At 36.0% G+C, this 18,686-nt stretch overlaps 1 protein-coding gene across 2 annotated transcripts; it reads right to left on the reverse strand.

Annotated features, from left to right (window-relative positions):
* Nucleotides 1–2,874: 2,874 nt before the first annotated feature.
* On the reverse strand, nucleotides 2,875–16,281 carry LOC103495063 (RNA demethylase ALKBH10B). Of its 2 annotated transcripts, none has more exons than XM_051090944.1 (10): nucleotides 16,125–16,281; nucleotides 15,816–15,906; nucleotides 14,877–15,567; nucleotides 13,750–13,869; nucleotides 13,409–13,506; nucleotides 13,164–13,281; nucleotides 4,573–4,692; nucleotides 4,362–4,474; nucleotides 4,122–4,276; nucleotides 2,875–4,015 (listed from the first exon to the last, which is right to left on the reverse strand). In XM_051090944.1, exons 3-10 carry the CDS (start codon nucleotides 15,505–15,507, stop codon nucleotides 3,310–3,312), a joined length of 2,061 nt encoding a protein of 686 aa, XP_050946901.1. In that variant the 5' UTR covers nucleotides 15,508–15,567; nucleotides 15,816–15,906; nucleotides 16,125–16,281; the 3' UTR covers nucleotides 2,875–3,309. The 2 variants fall into 2 exon arrangements, with proteins under 2 accessions (XP_050946901.1, XP_008454722.2); XM_008456500.3 differs by having other exon boundaries at nucleotides 4,362–4,486.
* Between the last annotated feature and the right edge of the window lie 2,405 nt (nucleotides 16,282–18,686).

Below are 18,686 nucleotides of genomic sequence, written 5' to 3' on the forward strand. Positions count from 1 at the left end.
CTTCAATGTGGCGCGGCTCAGACAATCGTCATCTTCAAGGTGGCACAGCCGAGACGATCATCATCTTCATCTTTAATGTGGTATAGTAGAAACGATCATCATCTTCATGGACCATCATCTCTATCTTCAATACGAGCACAACAGAAACGATAACCATCTTCATCTTAAATGTGGTCATCATCCTTATCTTCAATGTGACACAGTAGAAATGATCATCATCTTCATCTTTAATACGACGAAACAAAGGCGGTCATCATCTTCATCTTCAATGCAGCGCAGTCTAGGCGATTACCATCTTCAATGTGGCACAGACGATCATTCTCTTCAATGCGGCACACACGATAATCATCTTTAATGCGGCGTAGTCGATCTTCATCTTCAATGCGACACAGTTGAGTCCATCTCCTCCTGGTTGATTTCTATCAGAACTACAAGGTGTCAAACTCCAGACAAGCATCATTCTGTGAAGTAAACCATCGTTATGCAAATGAAGTTCACCAGAAGCAAGTTAGTATTGATGACATCATCTTGGAGCAAAGTAGACGGAGCAGGGCGTCATGATAGAGTTGCATCGTCTATCATGAACAAACACCAGGCGTCGATGAAGCAGCAGGGCGTCATGATAGAGTTGCATCGTCTATCATGAATAAACCCCACGCGTCGATGAAGAAGTAGGGTGTCATGATAGAGTTGCATCGTCTATCATGAACAAATCCTAGGCGTCGATGAAGCAACAGGACGTCATGATAGAGTTGCATCGTCTATCCTGAACAAATCCCAGACGCCGATGAAGAAGTAGGGCGTCATGATAGAGTTGCATCGTCTATCATGAACAAACTCAGGCGTCGATGAAGCAGCAGAGCGTCATGATAGAGTTGCATCGTCTATCATGAACAAAACCCAGACGTCGGTGACTAAGTAGGGCGTCATGATAGAGTTGCATCGTCTATCATGAACAAACCCAGACGTCGATGAAGCAGCAGGGAATCATGATAGAGTTGCATCGTCTATCATGAACAAACCCAGGCGTCGATGAAGCAGCAGGGCGTCATGATAGAGTTGCATCGTCTATCATGAACAAACCCCAGGCATCGATGAATAAGTAGGGCGTCATGATAGAGTTGCATCGTCTATCATGAACAAACCCCAGACGTCAAGGAAGCAGTAGGGCATCATGATAGAGTTGCATCGTCTATCATGAACAAACTCCAAGCGTTGATGAAGCAGCAGGGCGTCATGATAGAGTTGCATCGTCTATCATGAACAAACCCCCGGCATCGATGAAGAAGTAGGGCGTCATGATAGAGTTGCACCGTCTATCATGAACAAACTCCAATCGTCGAAGAAGCAACGGGCAAGCCCAACAAGCAGATGGGCCCAAACCCAAACCCAACAAGTAGATGGGCCCAGGTCTAAGCCCGCCCAACAAGAAAATGGGCCCAAGCCCACCTAAAGCCCATTGAGATTCTCTAAAAAAAGACCTCATTCATTTTGGAGAGTTTTTTTTTTGTTAGAAAAGAAGAATCGAAGCTCTGAAGAATTGAAAACCAAAACTTCTGAAGACTCTCAAGACGTGCAAGTTATCATCACCTCGAAATCATCCTTCTGAAAGATCGAAGACTTGGAAGATCAACTTTCCTTGAATTCCAGAAGATTGAAGCTCGAATTGACTTGTAATTACAACTTCTTGAAGATCGAAGACCACGAAATTCTAAATTTTATTTTTTATATTCGAGAGAGAATAAAAGGAATAAATATTAGAGATTGTATCCACAATACATAAATCAATACAAAGTTCGATTCCACGAATTAAATTTCTCCTGAAATCTCGTGTGAACACATATAAAATACTAAAAAAAGTTATTGTAAATGTCAAAATTGCTTAAATATTTATAAAATATGGTAAAAAATTTTAAATTATATTAATGATACACACCGATAGTCTTACATTAGTATTTATAATGTCACGATAAATACTTATAAAAGTCTGTCATTGTTTATCATTAATAAGATATGAAATTTTGCTATATTTTGTAAAATGTTTGATCTATTTTATTATATTTAAAAATGGCACAAGCCTACTCCCAATAATAAAGAAAATATTCTAAAAAATAGCTATTCTTTAAATAGAAAAAAAAAAAAAGAGATAATCTATTAATATTTAATTATAAAATATTAAAAATAATAATAATAAATGAAATATAATGATAGGTTAGGACATATTGTAAGAATTAGGTCAGATGTATAAAAGTCAATTAATTTAAGATTAAGCTTGAAAATCAAGAATGGACATGTGATGAATCCACCCCCTCAAGAAGTAGTGTCTCAAACAGCAATCTTCTCGATCCTACACTAAGGTTGGTCTTTAAAAGCTTTCACAATAACAAACATATACCACTTTTCAGAAGAAAAATTAGCATAAGATGAAAAGTCGAAGATAAACTTTGAGATATATTCCTCTTTTTTGAAAAACAAAACTTTTGACACTCATTTAAAATCTTCTAGATTAGATGTCTGGTTTTTAAGTTATTCACATGACTACTTGAAGAAGCTTCAAGATAATACCATCTACTCTAACAAATGAGATCCCATATTACCATCATATAGCATAATATTGCACGTTGTGTGAGGTTATTAAACAAATGCCACTGGGATAAATTGGTTTATTTGCGTTTAGGTTAAAGAGAAGTTGACCATAATCCATCATATAATGATCAACAAGAAAGACCAATAATCTGTCTCTACATTTGCTAAGTATAGAACTGATGATGAATTTCACATAATAGGGGGGAAGAACCAGTCCCTAATGTCTCTACATTTGCTTAGTATAGAACTGATGATGAATTGCATATAAGAGGGGGAAGATCCGGTCCCTAATAACTCAAGGGGTTAGCATATATATATATATAGTCTTGTTTTTTTTCAACTATTTAAACCCAAAAGAAAATCCCCAACTGGTTCTAACATCTCAAAAATCACTTTTTTCTTTTTCTTTTTTTTTTCAAAAAAAAAAAAAAAAAAAAAAAGATGATAGGATCCAAAAGTTCCATTAGGAATCAGTCTTCCCATCTAACCAATAATTTTTCAGGACATCAAAAAAAAGGAATGAACTAAAAGGACTTTGAAAGAGAACTCCCCTTGTTCTCCTTTGGTAGTAGTAGTAATGTCTTTAGTGTGCAAATCATCAATCTTGAATGTTGCCGCTCTCTACATTTTGCTTCATAACTCATTCAACTCTGCAGCCTACCTGCTCTATCTCTCTCACTCTCTCTCTCTTCTCTTCTCTTCTCTTCATAAGTAATATCTTGTCTAAACTGCATTTTGGGCACTTTGTTCCTCCTCCTGTTGCTGCTGCTGCTCTTCCTCTTTCACTTTATCATTCCCACTTCCATCTATAGTCCCATTGCATTCTTGTCTTTGAGTCTTCGCTTCTGGTTTTTCTCCTGGAAAAGTACCTGAATTGTGATCAGATTTCGTCAAACCATTCTCCTTTTCTGAAAGGGAACCCATCTCAATATTGGAGTTTGGCAACTGCTGTTGAGGAGATGGTGTTGGAGCACTAGAAGAGCCTGGAGGGGGAAGGAATACTCCAGTGCCTGGTACAGGTAGACGAGGCGGAGGATGCCTTGTATGTGCAGTGGGCCATGCTGATGGACCAGTTGGGATCGGCACGGGAGTGAAAGGCATAGGTGGTGCCACAGAAGGGACAATTAAAGGAGGGATGCCATTTGGTGGTGCCATTTGGGGACGAATGGGTGGTACCGGTAGTACACCAGTTGATGGAACATTAGAGTAGGGCTTCTGTCCAGGTGAAAGACGAGGGTTGGGTGATCTAGCAGATGGAGGGCCCCAACCAGAAAATGTACCTACATTTAGAGATGAACGTTGCCCATCAGCTGGTGAAGCTCTTTTTGGCTGTGATTTGGTTAGCGTAACAAGTATGCGTTGCTTGCGAATGGCAGGAATTGCATGCTTAGCAAAATCTGCAGATTTTCCTTGCACCACAAGAAGGTTTCTGTATTTCAAAAGGTGAAGAAAAGCAGAACAGATCAAAAAGAGAATGATCGACAGTAAATTAAGAAGCACGTATCAAGATGAGGATGAAAGGAAAGAATGATTACCCAGGTGTGAGAGACAACTTAATAGCACCTCTATAGTTTCCAGAATGATCGGTACCAATCACTCTACCAAAGGTTATTTCACATTCAGTCAAAAGGAGGACACCAACAGGCCTTCCAAACCATGATGGCCAGACATGAGGCTGAGAATGATCACCCTGAGTGTACCGCAACCAACAAAAATCTTAGTCTAGAACATTAAACTATTTAAAATCTGCTGAAAACAATAAATAAACTAGGGACCTCGTTATAAAAATCGATGATGCAGGAATCTGGTTTCACTGTCATCACTTGATCCCCAACCAAGCGATCAATGAGATCTTGAAGCAATGAGGGAATGGGTTCTATTCTTCTATCTGTGAAGTTCACTAAAAATGATCTAAATTACCCCATCAAACAAAAACTGACCATATAGCTCAACCAAATTTAGAAATTGCTGTCTCAGAGTAAATACCTTTAGAGAGCACTAAAGAATTCTCATCCTCGTAAGGAGCGTCTGCAATGGGAAAGCCTAGTTGGATCATTTCTCTCCCATGTCCCTTTGTGGGTCTTTTCGAGACCACATACGTCTGACCTGATTATGTGCAAGAACAAAATATTATATTATTCAGTTCATTCTCTAGCAAATTATAAAATTGTAGAAACGTCGTTCATGTTCATAAATCAATCGATTGCCGGCCATTGAGAAAATAGTTCATTAACTTTTCCAAAGAAAGGGAAAAAAAAGGGAAAGAAAATCACAAGTGTGAAGAAGGTATATGCATCAGAAGGAACAAGACCATTTGCGTTTCAATTTTTGGTTTGGTTGGGAAACAGCTAGATTATTCTAGACACCATATTTATTATTCTAAAATTGGTATAAATACCTAAACTTACAATGCCTCATACAAAACCTATGAAATTAGCTGCATCAACAATGTGCTAATGTTAATGCCACTTTGTCCACGTCTCCGAGATCTCAGAAACTTTTACATGCACTCTATTTCTATTTTTTCAATTTTATATAGTGGAAACATAACAAGATTCTTCATACATACAAAATTACGAGGAATAGGTGAAAAAGTCAAATTTCAACATGGACTCCACCAGTCCTATTGATAACTGATTTAAATTAACACCAAGGTCGTATACTCTGGAAAGCCTTTAAATATGATATCTCATTCCAGATAATAGTAGTTCTCATGACAAGAACATAAATTCTTATTTTTTCTGTTTTTTTGGACTTGTGTATGTGTTGCCCTTGTGTAGCTTTCCATCCATCTCAATGAAAGTTCAGTGCCTTGTACATTAAAAATATGGAGAAATGAAAACCCTTCGAGCGAAGGTTTTCTTGTGGCTTCTCTTAGAATTCTTGTTGAAGCCAAAGGATCCTCCGGAATATGGCTCTCCCCAAATTGGTAAGTTCTTCGTAAAGTAATCAAAGAAATGTTGATGCATTTGTTCTTCTTTTGTCCTTTTGCACCTGCGTGTTGGAAGAGCTCAACATCGTCAACCTTTTGTGGTGCAGTCCTAGCAATGCGTTTGAGGTCCTATGTCAATTCATTGGTAGCACGTCTTTTCAAGGCCAATCAAAGATCCTTTTGGTCTAATGACCTGTTTGCACTCCTTAAGCAGTTTTGGTTTGAAAGAAATTCAAGAATTTTCCTGTTAGACCTATCATACATACCTACAAACCCAGGGGTAAAAAGAGATATATTCAAGAAGACAAGCCAATAAGGATAAATGAAAGGAACATCTTATGGGCGACCCACTAGGAGAATAGAGGTACTTAAAGGAATGTTTTTTGGGATTGCTGAGGTAGGTTATATTTTAGGAAAATGTTGCTGAGAGCTTTTGGGAGAAGAACCAGCCTTCACGAATTGCTGGGGAAGTCCTTTACAAGTTTTTGCTTATTACTATCTTATTGTTCTTATTTTCCTTTGCTCTGGATTATCACTGTAAACATTATCTGGTTGATTGCAATATATAAACATCCACAGAGTACCGTATCTGTTTCTTTAGTGTTAGGATTTTCTGATGCAGGGAGGAGCCCTAACAAATTGGTATTAGAGCCACAAAAATCCTGAGGACGACACGAGCTATGGCACATAAACACTGGGAGGAAAGATTGGAAACAAGTGAGAGAGAGATTATGGGGTTGAAGGAGATGGTACTTTGTCTGCATAAGAGCATGGAGAAACTGACAGAAGAAATGAAGGAGAGCGGTATGATTAAATGTAGGGAAGAATCCTGTGCATTGGTTGAGTCGCGATCGAAAATAGATCGAAGAGACGGATACGACTTTGATTCTCAGCGGGACCATCGGATAAAAGTAATTATTAGAAATTAGAGACCTGTTTTCACCAAACCCGAAATCATGGGTCTATGAGGCCGAACAATATTTCGATATCAATGAGCTGGCCGACACCGAGAAAGTAAAGGTGGCGGTCATCGGCTCTGCTCAAGACGAAGTTGATTGGTTTCGATGTAGTAATAATCAGAAGAGATTACGTCAAGGGAAGATCTCAAGGGGAGGATGTTCGAACACTTCAAGGCTCCAAGTAAAGGTAGTTTGGGTGCCCGTCTCATACAGATTAAGCAAGACGGATGTTCCACTAATTCTGTGAAGAAGTTTCTGAGCTACTTCGCACCCTTGCCAGAGATGGCAGAGAGCGTCCTGATTGATGCCTTCGCCACTGGATTGGAACCTACTCCGCAAGCCGAGGTGAAGAGTTGTCATCGAGTCACTTCGGAGGATTGTATGCGCGAAGCCCAATTGGTGAGTGATAGGGATTTAGCTATTAAATTGGCCCTAAGTGAATGGGGCGATCGTGGGTCGGGTACAACTAAGGCCCAAACCCAGAATGTTAAAAACGGAACACTCAGTATAGAGAAACGAGAGGGAAAACGCAACAAATATACAATGAAGCAATATCAATTCCAATTAGAGGAAATTACGCAAGAGGTGAGTCGTCGATGAAGCGATTATCAGATAGTGAGTTCCGAGCAAGGCTGAATAAAAGGTTATGCTTCCGTTGCAATGATAAGTACTCACCTGGGAACTGGTGCAAGGTCAAGGCGAACCGTGAATTAATGTTTTTTATTGCGAATGATGAAGATTGGGAGGATGCAGATGGGAAGGTGGAAGCTGAGCCAGAAATGGTGGAACTCAAAACCTTAGAAGTCAAGGGAGAAACGGAAATAGCACTTCGAACCATTTTGGGATTTACTTCGAAGGGAACAATGAAATTGAGCGGGACAATGATGGGCTAAGAGGTAATTATTCTCATCGACAACAGTGCAACACAATTTCATCCATCAAGGGGTAGTCAAAGATTTAAACTTACCAATCGAAGGGACGACTAAATTTAGAGTGACGATTGGCGATGGAACTGTGCTGGAAGGAAAGGGGATATGCAAGCGACATGAAGCCAAACTAATAAGATGTTGAACAGGGAAGCTCACACCAACTCAAATGAAGAGGAAAATGAAGCACATGTTGGAAATTCATGGGAGAACTTTCAAAGTCAAACCAATCAAGAGGCAATCATTATGGCTCAAGGCTCAATGACAAAAGATAGAGCTAAAAGACTTCAAGATAGATTAAATGCTTGTTTACAAGCTAGATTTTCGATCTTTAATAAAGAGTTGGAACGTCAAGAGTCACTTGGACACACAAGGATCATAATGAATCTAGAAATTAAGATTCATTCACGTCTTTAATGCATTTCTAGGTTCTTCACATCTTTAATATGTACTAATTTAAGGGTATGGACTTTCATTTATTAGGGTAGTTGAAATGGCATAAAATTAAATGTTGTGTCCTTTCATATATAACATTTGAATTAGTATAAATAAAATTGTAGTTTCCACATTTTGGAACACAACTTGAATTTAAATGAAATTTTCTCCTAGTGTTTCTCTCAAGCTTTATGCTTTCCTTTGTATTCTTGTGTTAGAATGCATGCTTAGCACTTTCAATCTAGTTTGATCAATTAGATTTTGGAGAGTTCGAAATCTTGAAGTTAGGAACAAGTTCTCCTTTCTTCTTGATCTTTGATCAATCTTTCCAAGTCAAATCTGTTTAGCTTTCTTGGGGTTGTTTAACTAATTGTTTTATCGGGGTTATTCTTATTACTGTTGTGAGGGTTCACCTAGGATAAAGGGAATTCTCAAATGTGACTGAGGTAGTTCCATTTATCATTTTCCTGAATTGACAATTGTGGCAGATTTTTTGGCTATCGAATTGGGCAGGATTGATATGGTACTGGGTATGCAATGGCTGAGCGCAACGGGTTTTGTAGGTGTTCACTGGCCATCAATGGTGATGACTTTCATGGTCGGACAAACTCAAGTAATACTAAATGGAGACCTGTCCGTTACAAAGGTAGGATGTTCCTTGAAAACACTATCCAAGATGTGGGAAAGAGAAGATGGGGTTCCTGTTGGAATTCCAGAATGTTAAAATTGAGGAAGATAATTGAGATAAAGTGATAAAGAAGAAAAAGGGCAAGAGTGGAACTTGCCCATGATTTGTAGTCTGTTGAGAAGGTTCAAGAAAGTGTTTGAGATGCCGACAGAGTTACCTCCACCAAGAGTAGTGGATCATAGGATATTGATAGTGGATGGATAGAAACCCATCAAATGTTCAGCCCTACAAGTACATCTAGAAGGAACAAATAAAGAAATTAGTCTCGAAAATGCTTCAAGCTAGGATCATCAGGCCTAGCCGAAGTCCATATTCTAACCCAGTGTTATTAGTGAATCAGGTGACTTTTACAAATAAATTTCTCATTCCCATAATTGAAGAGCTCCTTGATGAACTACATGGTGCAGCAATTTTTTCGAAATTGGATTTTCGCTCGGGATGCCACCAAATTCGGATGAGGGCGGATGAAATTGAGAAAACAACTATTCACACCCACAAAGGACATACGAGCTCTTGGTTATGCCTTTCGAATTGACCAATACACTCCAACCTTTCAATCACTCATGAACCAAGTCTTCAGACCCTTTCTAAGGCGATTTGTGTTTAGTTTTCTTCGATGACAATCTACGTAGTGACATCACTGAGCATGAAAACACTTGGGAGTGGTATTTAATATTTTGAAAGACAACCAGTTGTTCGCCAATGCAAAGAAATGAGTAATTGGGCATTCCCGAGTTAATTATTTGGGACATTAGATTTCTAGTAAAGGAGTAGAAGCTGATGGCGAGAAGGTGAAGGCAATGGTAAATTGGCCACAAACCCAAACCGTTTCTAAATTGAGGGGTTTTGCTCGACCTCACCAGATATTATTGAAGGTTTGTTAAAGGGCATGGGGATATTGCAACCCTTGACCAAGTTGTTGCAGAAAAATGGGTTCAAGTGGAACGAAGAGGCCACAGAAGCTTTTGAGTCATTAAAACAGCCAATAATATACGTATTTGTTTTAGCACTTCCAAATTTTTCCCTACCATTCACTATTGAAACAGATGCTTCGAGAATTGGGTTGGGAGCTATTTTGTCTCAAAACACACAACCAATAGCCTATTTCAGCCAAAAATTATACCCTCGAGCACATGAAAAGTACGAGATAGAACTAATGGCAGTAGTGATGGCTATTAAAAAATGGAAGCATTATTTGTTGGGGCAGAGGTTTACGATACTTTCAAATCAGAAGGCATTGAAGTTTCTGATTGAACAGAGGGAAGTTCAACCTCAATTTCAGAGATGGTTAACTAAGTTGTGGGCTATGATTTTGAAATTTTGTACCAACCAGGTTTGCAAAATTTGTGGACGCCCTATCTCGGATGAACCATACAGTCGAATTAAATACTTGCGCAAGGATGTTCGTTTGTACGTGTATCATATAGAATATATACCACAAGCCTTGTGATAAGAAATCAAATTTTCGCTCAAATACGCTTGTGAAAGAGTCAAATGAATGAGAAACATAACAAAGTCTGAATTGCTTAATCATTCGTTGGACAATAAAAAAAGAAGTCTTTTTTCTTAAGTTAAATAAAAAAATGAATTGGACTTCCTCATACATTTGGCTTTTGTGAGAACCATTTGAATCAAGTAATGTAGTGATTCAAAGGGTTCTCGATGTCTTACACATAGTTTTCTTATCTATACCCCTATGTTTGTGTTCATCAGACCCTTTCTTGAATGAATTCAATTAGATGTTAAATGTAAATGAACCATAACTATGTAGCCCTATCCTAATAGATTGACCCCAAAATAGCATATCCAAATTATAAGAAAACCCATAGACACTAATATAATTAGATCTGCTCTTCATAGACAAACTTGGGATTTGCTATCCCAGGTAAGATCGGTTCAGATCATGGGATCCTTTTCTATCAGATAGGAAGGGCTGTTGCACAAAATGTACTTCTGTAATTGCTCCATAGATCCTATATCTATCTAAAGCGAAAGTCAGTGAACAAGGTAAGGAGTTTCATTTCAAGCCAAGAGATGAGGCAGGAGGCACTGTGGGTCAAGTTAGAAAGGGATCTGTAATGGTCCGAAGGTTATGAAATGGTTATGAAGAAGTGGATAAAGATGACGAACTAAAGGAAATAATTAGAATTCTTAAGGAAAAAACAACTATGAATCGATGGCAGGTAGATTGCTCTACGAAGGAAGGTTAGTCCGGTTAAAAAAATCCTCTTTAATTCCAGCTTTACTCCATAAGTTTCATGATTCAATATTAGGGGGAAATTCGGTATTCCTCAAAACTTACAAACGTATGAGTGGAGAGATTCTAGCATGAGTGCATTCCATGGGGCTGAATTATGGTATAACACCACTTTTCATTCCCCGGCAAGAACAAACCGTTCTAAGCAGTTTCAGGTCGTCAACCACCTCCACTGGTTTTGTATAGGGATAGAACGACGACTAATAACAGTGTTGAACAGTTGTTCAAAGAGAGAGATCCGGTAATTAGTGCCTTAAAGGAAAATTTAGTAATGGCTCAGAATAGGATGAAGAAGCAAGTTGATTTACGCCGTCGCGAGATGAAGTTCAAAGTGGGGGATGAAGTTCTTTTGAAACTATGACCCTACAAACAGCGATCTTTAGCCAGAAAGCACAGTGAGAAGCTACAACAAAGTTTTATGGCCTACATCACATAATAGAAGAAATTGGGGAAGTAGCTTATAACTTGGACCTTCCTCCGGAGGCAATGATCAATAATGTATTTCATATTTCACAACTGAAACTGAAGTTGGGCAGAAATCAACAAGTACACACGTCGCCTGCTTTGACCGAGGAGTTTGAGCTGCAAGTGGAACCCGTTTTGGGGTCCATTGGAACAGCGAGATAGGGGCTAACGATTGGTTGGTAAAATGGAAAGGGCTACATAACAATGAAGCAATGTGGGAGTCGGTTTATGCCATGAACCAGCAATATCCTTCATTCCACCTGAGGACAAGGTGAATTTTGAGCTCGGCGGTATTGTTAGACCTCTTATCATGCATACCTACAAACGCAAGGGCAAAAAGGAAAATATTCAAAAAGACAGCATGACCAATGGGGATAAATGAAAGGATCTTATGGGGGACCCACTAGGGGAATGGAGGTACTTAAGCAATGTTTTTGGGGACTGCTGAGGTATGTTATATTTTAGGAAAAAGCTACTGAGAGCTTTTGTGAGAAGAACCAGCCTTATTGAATTGTTGGGGGAGTCCTTTACTAGTTTTTTCTTATTATTATCTTGTCGTTCTTATTTTCCTTTGCGCTGGATTATCATTGTGAACATTATCTGGTTGATTGCAATATATAAATATCCACAGAGTACTGTCTCTATTTCTCTAGTGTTGTTGGGATTTTCTGAGTGCAGGAGGGAGGAGTCCTAACATTTCCACAATCATGAGTCCAGCAGGGAGATGTTTGGGATTTACTCCTTCCTTTTGCTTCTAAACTATTTTGTAATTATAGCTTGTCACAATTTATCAGTAGATAAGAATATTTCCCTCTCCCCTTCCTTTAGTAATCAACTTTTGACCATGAAAAAATTGTTTAATACTCTAATAATAATATTAAGGAGCATTTTCAAATATAGCAAAATGGACCAAAATATTTACAAAATATTTTGTCATTGATGGACATTGATAGAATCTGAAATTTTCCTGTACTTTATAAATATTTCAGAAGTTTTTTACAATAATTTCTCTAATAATAATAATAATAATAATTTTCAATTTCTTATATGAAAGTAACAAGTATATTCATCAAAAGAGCCAAAATAAATAAAGAACAGTACAAAGTAACGAGTCGAAACACACCAAGAAAATAAGGAATGAGGAGGACCAACCCAAAACATCTAAACCAAGAGAAAGAGCTAAACCAAAGGGAGAAAAAAGCAAAAGATGGGTATGACAGGGCATAGAAGGAATGTTCAAGGCAGCTGATAACTTGCAAATACTTTATCAACTTCAACATGAATATCAAGCTTGTTTTACCAAGTATCAACCTCATCGGACCATAGGTCTTATAGCAAGTGTAACTAAGTCTAGAATGGTTATATTTGTACAAGTTCCTATTTTCAAATTTATTCTTCGTTGCAAGTCCTGATGAATCAATCAGAAGACAGGGTACAGGTTGAATATCAGCAGATTCACTCTTTTTATTTTATTGTCTTTACAAAAAATGTGGTTGGCTTCTTATCTTTAAAAATAGGTTAATGTACTGTACCTATCATATAAGTTGCCTAAGATTTTTATAAAGAACATTCAAAAAGTCCAAAATTTCAATTCTAACAAGAGCACTATAAACATTTTGTTATAAATTTCAAGTTTTCAATGGAAAGAATTTCTTATTTAGAAAGAAAAAAGTTCGTTTAAAATTTCAAAATAATGCTTAATTCTTCAAATGTTTCCAAGAACCATGTTCAAGTGATCATTCCCATTCCTAAACTCACTATCCCGAAGCCAGAGGTAATATAATTGCAAACAGAATCAATGTTTTGCAGACAAAATCAAACTAATTGCATTTAGAAAAACAAACTTCTTAAATAAACAATTTTTGTCATGAAATATGAATATTGTCAAGCGAAGTTAAAAAGACCATGAACTTGCCTTGAAATTGCCCTCTCTTTCCAGAAGCCCTAAGATCATTAACCAGTGAAAGAAGCTTTGAAACCTCAGCATCATCCAATAATTCTTCAAACAATTTCAATCCATCCATCACATTCACCTGAATTTGAAGAAAAATAAAATAAGTTGAAGTCAATCAGTCCACCAGTATGAAACACTCCTTCCTTCAGAGAATTTCTCAACAAAGAATCCAAGAACCAATTCAGGATAAAACCAAAAAGTTATACCATCTTTCCATCAAACATCTCATTGGCAACAAAGGTTCTCGGGGTTGTGGCTGCATGCTGCTTTCCATTCTGGCTTTGAACAGATTGCAGCTCCTTATCTAGAGAAAAAGTTGATCGTTAATATAATTATAATGAAGTCATTTTCTTTAGTAAAAAAAATCATAATTTCATTACAACAATAAGTAGGATAAAGCTGCAAAATTAATATTAATTTTGAATTACAACACGGTCAATTGTTATTTCTAACTATATCAACAATGAATTGATCAGAGAGCAAACTCCCACTAAATATGATGTTAAGTGTTCCGGATTGAAACAATGATTAAAGAGGAAGTACCCACCTCTATGGCTTGAAGAGCATCCATCATCAGGTTCAACTTGAGAGTCTTTATTACCTGCATTGTCTTCTAGATTTTCTGCACACTTCGTTTTGCTATTACTTTGGTCCTTCCCATGAGTATCTAGCCAACAAGCAAGTTCGTCAAAATTGAGACATAGTCTTAATTTCATCTTCGTTGATGAATATTTACATATGAAGTAATTCAAATCTCTATGAATGAAAGAAATGACAAGAAACATGCAGATTTATAATTTGTACATGCTGGTAAAAACATTAAGAACTACTATCAAAAGTGAATGAAAACGTGGTCATTTTCATTACCTAGATAGGACTTCCCGAAGCTTATAGCCTCCAAGCATATCAAGTTGATATTGCAATGAAACAAAGACTTATTTTGGGGGTTCAAGAAAACCGCTAAACTTTCCTATTTGATAATCTTATTCACCCCTCCTAGTTTGAAATTTAATTTTCATCCAAAAGATACTTGTAGTTATAACTTAACCCATATAAAAATTAAGCATTTCATACAATAAAATCAATTCATTAAAATCTTATAAATGGAAAACAGTTTATAGTGTAACGCAAAAGACAAACAAACCGATAATTCAATCAATGTATTGATCCCTTTCAGTTTAAAATCTTCTTAATCAATGCTCTGCAGGGCAATGCCTTAAACAGTTGACACCAAATACGCAATACTATTTATTTGTTTCCATGAATTATTAGATGATAATAAGATGAGGAAACAATTGCATTTCGTTATTTTAACGAGGTCATGTATTACACTCAACTTCATACTGCCTTACTATACTAAATAAGGAAAATATCAATCCTCAACAACCCAAAATAACTAGTATCATGAAAGCAGTAGAATAAAAAAATAAAAATATATACATGTAAGAAAAAAATGTGAAAGTACATTTAAACAAAAACAAGATAAAATAAGAAGTTCGGTCCCAGCAATTCCAAAGCTTGTGTCCTATAAATCATTAAACTTCTAAAAAATGTCTAAAAGGTCCTAAACATTCAAAGTCCAGAATCAGATAGTTGATAGATTAAACTTATAATCTAGCCCAAAATAAATTTCGCACAATATTAAGAATTGATAGGAGACCAAAAAGAAATTACCTTTATTGTCCTCAGCTGACCCTGAATCTTTTTCACTCAACTTTTCATCCTCCCCTGATGCCTTACTTTCATCACACGTATTACTTACTTGCTCCACCTTTCTAGAGCTTACAAAACTTGAAGAGTTCCCACCATTACATGACTCTGCACAAGTGATTGTCTCTTCCTTGACTGTGGCTTCAGCCCGATGGCCCTGTTGCTGCTTAAACCCTGGCCCAGGTCTTCTATACAACTTCGGCCCCACTTTCACAGGGTCCATATACCTCTGCTGCCTCCTTGAGGTCACCTGCTGAAGGGCATACATCACTTCTGCAACTGAAAAGTATTGCTGCATATGAAGCACTGGTGTCCAATTACATCGTCGTTGCTGTATACATCCAATAACCACATCATACTCCCCAGGCTCTCCCACAGCACGCAAATGATGGCAAAGTGCATCAATCATCGCATTTGAAGCAGCAAATTCGCCGCGCAACCATGAGATAAACCCATCACGCTCATCGGGAAACCAAGGGCGTGGGTGGTGGTGCTGATGGATCTCACCACCGCCACCACTCACTGCAACTCCACCACCACCACTCTGAAACGAAACTTTATCCGGTACACCAACATTTCCCGATGGCAATGCCATGAGAATCTTCTAACCAGAAAGATACACTAAACTCGCATATACAGTGGTATATCCTCAAATCTGAGATCCAATTTTTTTAAAAAAAATACCAATGAATGTCTTCACAAACAAACAAACAAAAAAACTCAGTCCAAATGCTAAATTAGAAGTCGTAAACTCAAATACCACAAGAACTACTTAAAATCATCACAATCCATCAATCATCAACCGAAGTCAATAACAATGCTCAAACAAAAAGAACATCCATCCAACTGGGGTATAATCATTTTATAATATCTACTCATTGACAACCGATCAAGGGAGATTACCTGAGCCGAAAATTAAACAAGCCAAATTCAGAGAACTGAAAAACAAGCTAGAGAAGAAAAAAGGCGGCGATGGACCCCAATTGTATCAGATCTGCAAAATGGGGTTAGAAAAAAAAAAGCAATTTTTAGACTGTGCTTGTGAATAACGCACAGTGAAATTCAGTGATAAAGAAGAAATAACGGGGGGGGGGGGGGGGGGGGGGGGGGGGGGGATATTTGAGGGGAATTGGGGGAAATTGAGAAGTATAAGATCTAGGGTTTGGAAAGTGAAAACTTGGTATGGTTTTTAATGAACATGAATGTACATACATAGTTCTAAGACTTTAAAAATGGCTTCTCTTCTCTCTCTCTTCTGTTTCACTGCTTGGGAAAAAAATGAAAAACTGGGAATCGAAGAGGGACCAACGAAGGATATACTCTTCAAATTCTTCTTCAGCTTCAAAGAGGGTATTTTGGTAATTCGATGTTAGGTTCTGAATTTATTGCCTTTGGACTTTGGAGTTCAAAGATTTGATCCTTCCTAACTAAATCTCCACTCTTTTGGATAAACCTCACTTAATTTAATTCCTTTTGGATCTACTCTTCATGTAATTTAAACATTTTAATTTCATTATTTTTTATATATAAATAAATTTTATTGCTTTTTATATTTTATTATTTTAAATAGTAAATTTAAATGTGATTCTATCTCTTGAAGGAAAAAGAAAAGGTTTTTATATTAATCAAAATTTGTGTACTATTTCTTACTTGTTATTTTAGAAAGAAAAAGACCAACTTCTGAAAGCTTTACTAAAACACACTATTTAATTTTAAAAAAAAAAAGATGAAAAATTTTGAATTTTTGAATTTTTGAATAAGATATAATTGTTAATTATTTTTCCATTTCTTATAAAATTATTTTAAAGAGTAATTTGTTTGATTTCCTATAAACAAGAGTGGTTGTATCCGTAGTAAATATTATTAAATCATTTTTCATAATCCACCGTTTACTTTTAAAAAATTGGCTGAAATAATTAAATCAATCCAAACGTTATTTATGTATTCTTATTTATTTAGATTTTTCAATAAAGTACTAAGCCCACCTTAAATTAGAATAAATCAAATTTACATACAAATGCATTAACATGTCAGATAATAAAATTATTTTGAACAGCAAAGACTATACGTGTTAGTTCAAATTTTTCACTCCTATTGTACCAATAAATACAACTTAAACTGAAGCTAGTTTTAGTAATTATTTTACTTTTCTATTCTTAGTTTTTTTAAATATGTTTCTTTTAACTTTACCCTCGCCTCTAAATTTCTATGTTAATCCTGCTAGGTTGTATATTTTTACTACCAAATTTTTAAAAGTACGTCAACCTAAAATTTGAAGACTAAAAAAACAAAAACTTTTTTTTTTTTTGGTAGATTTTGACTAAATATTTAATAGTAGAAACCAGATTTTAAAAAAATCTTAAAAGAAAACAAAAAAAACTAAAACTAAATTCACTGCCTAACAATATTTACATCTTAACTAAATTTAGAATTTTTAAAATATATTTTGTTTGAAAGTTATTAAAGAAATGCTTAATATCTATTTTTGTCAACAAACTTCCGATCTTAACTAAATTTAGATTTTAAAAGAAAAAAATTAATAATAATAAATATATAAACGATTGTTGTTGACAAAAAAATGGCTTAATTTTGAAAAAAAAATAGATATCTGTTTACAAAGGTGATGGAAGAAGGCAGTGGCTCCAATGATCACATCGATCACCCAAAAGCATTTTTTATTTTTCATAATATTCGACATGTTCTTCCTGATTATTGGGTCTCTGAATTTCAATTCTTTTTCTTTTTCTTTTTCTTTTTCTAAAGATTATTGTAAGATAATAATTATGATGAATGTGTTAACTATTTCGACTAGTTATTCATTTAATTTTCATTCTTTGTTTTTCAGGCAATTCCTCCCATTAATGAAAATCCCATAGAGCATTTGGATTCTACTTATCGACATGTGGGTGAATAACCTAATTTATTATTATTTAAGTAATGGTAGTATATTTTAGTTTAGGGTTTTTCTATAATTAAATTAAAATTTAGTGGTGTCCATATATGCAGGTGGTGGATGTGATATTTACAAGTCTTTTGAATTTTTTAGGGAGATTAGGTGGCCTTTACCTTAATCTAAGGAGTCAAGGTTATCTTCAAATTCATTCTCCTCTAGCATTTTGGAATGTTGATTCATTTCAAGAAATGTTGCGTAAGTTCTTTTTATTCATTATTCTTTTTTAAACAAATCCATATCAACTGGCAATCGTGGAAATTTAAAATTGTAATATTATAAATAAATCCAATAAATGTGACAAAAAAATCAATTTTAGGAATCAAAATCTAACTACTACCAAGAACCTAGTTTTGACCCATTAGAACTAATTATTTGAAATTATTTAACTTGGAAACCCTGATTGTTAATTTGGGAACCATTTTTTTTTTAATTTACAAGCTTATTATTTTATATTTATCCTTATATTTCTTATTTGTTTTCTATGGTTCAACTACGCAGATTATAGATTTTGTTGGTTAAGGTGACTAATGTTTTCAGGTGACTAATGTTTACAGGTGAGGTCCTTAGTGATCAACATAGGGTTCCACAAGAGAATGATGCAATTGTTTGGCATCGGACAAATTTGCAAACTTTGTTTAATCATTTTCCTCGAAAACGTCGAATAATAGGTGGGTACATTATAAATATTTTCTGTAGATTCGGATTAGATTAAACTACAAATATAGTCTCAATATCTTTAGATCTATATATATACCCTATGGGTTAGACTACAGATCTTTAGATCATTTATATAAATATAAAGTGTATATATATGGATGTAT

This window comes from Cucumis melo, chromosome 10 (assembly GCF_025177605.1).
Source record: "Cucumis melo cultivar AY chromosome 10, USDA_Cmelo_AY_1.0, whole genome shotgun sequence".
Lineage (NCBI taxonomy): Eukaryota > Viridiplantae > Streptophyta > Magnoliopsida > Cucurbitales > Cucurbitaceae > Cucumis > Cucumis melo.

Coding starts and splice junctions, on each gene's coding strand:
- LOC103495063 (XM_008456500.3), bottom strand. CDS start 15,507: ATGGCATTGCCATCGGGAAATGTTGGTGTACCGGATAAAGTTTCGTTT. Junction 4,693..13,163: donor AAAGAGAGGGCAATTTCAAG/GCAAGTTCATGG, acceptor GCACATAATCAG/GTCAGACGTATGTGGTCTCG. Junction 4,016..4,121: donor AAGTTGTCTCTCACACCTGG/GTAATCATTCTT, acceptor TTTGAAATACAG/AAACCTTCTTGTGGTGCAAG.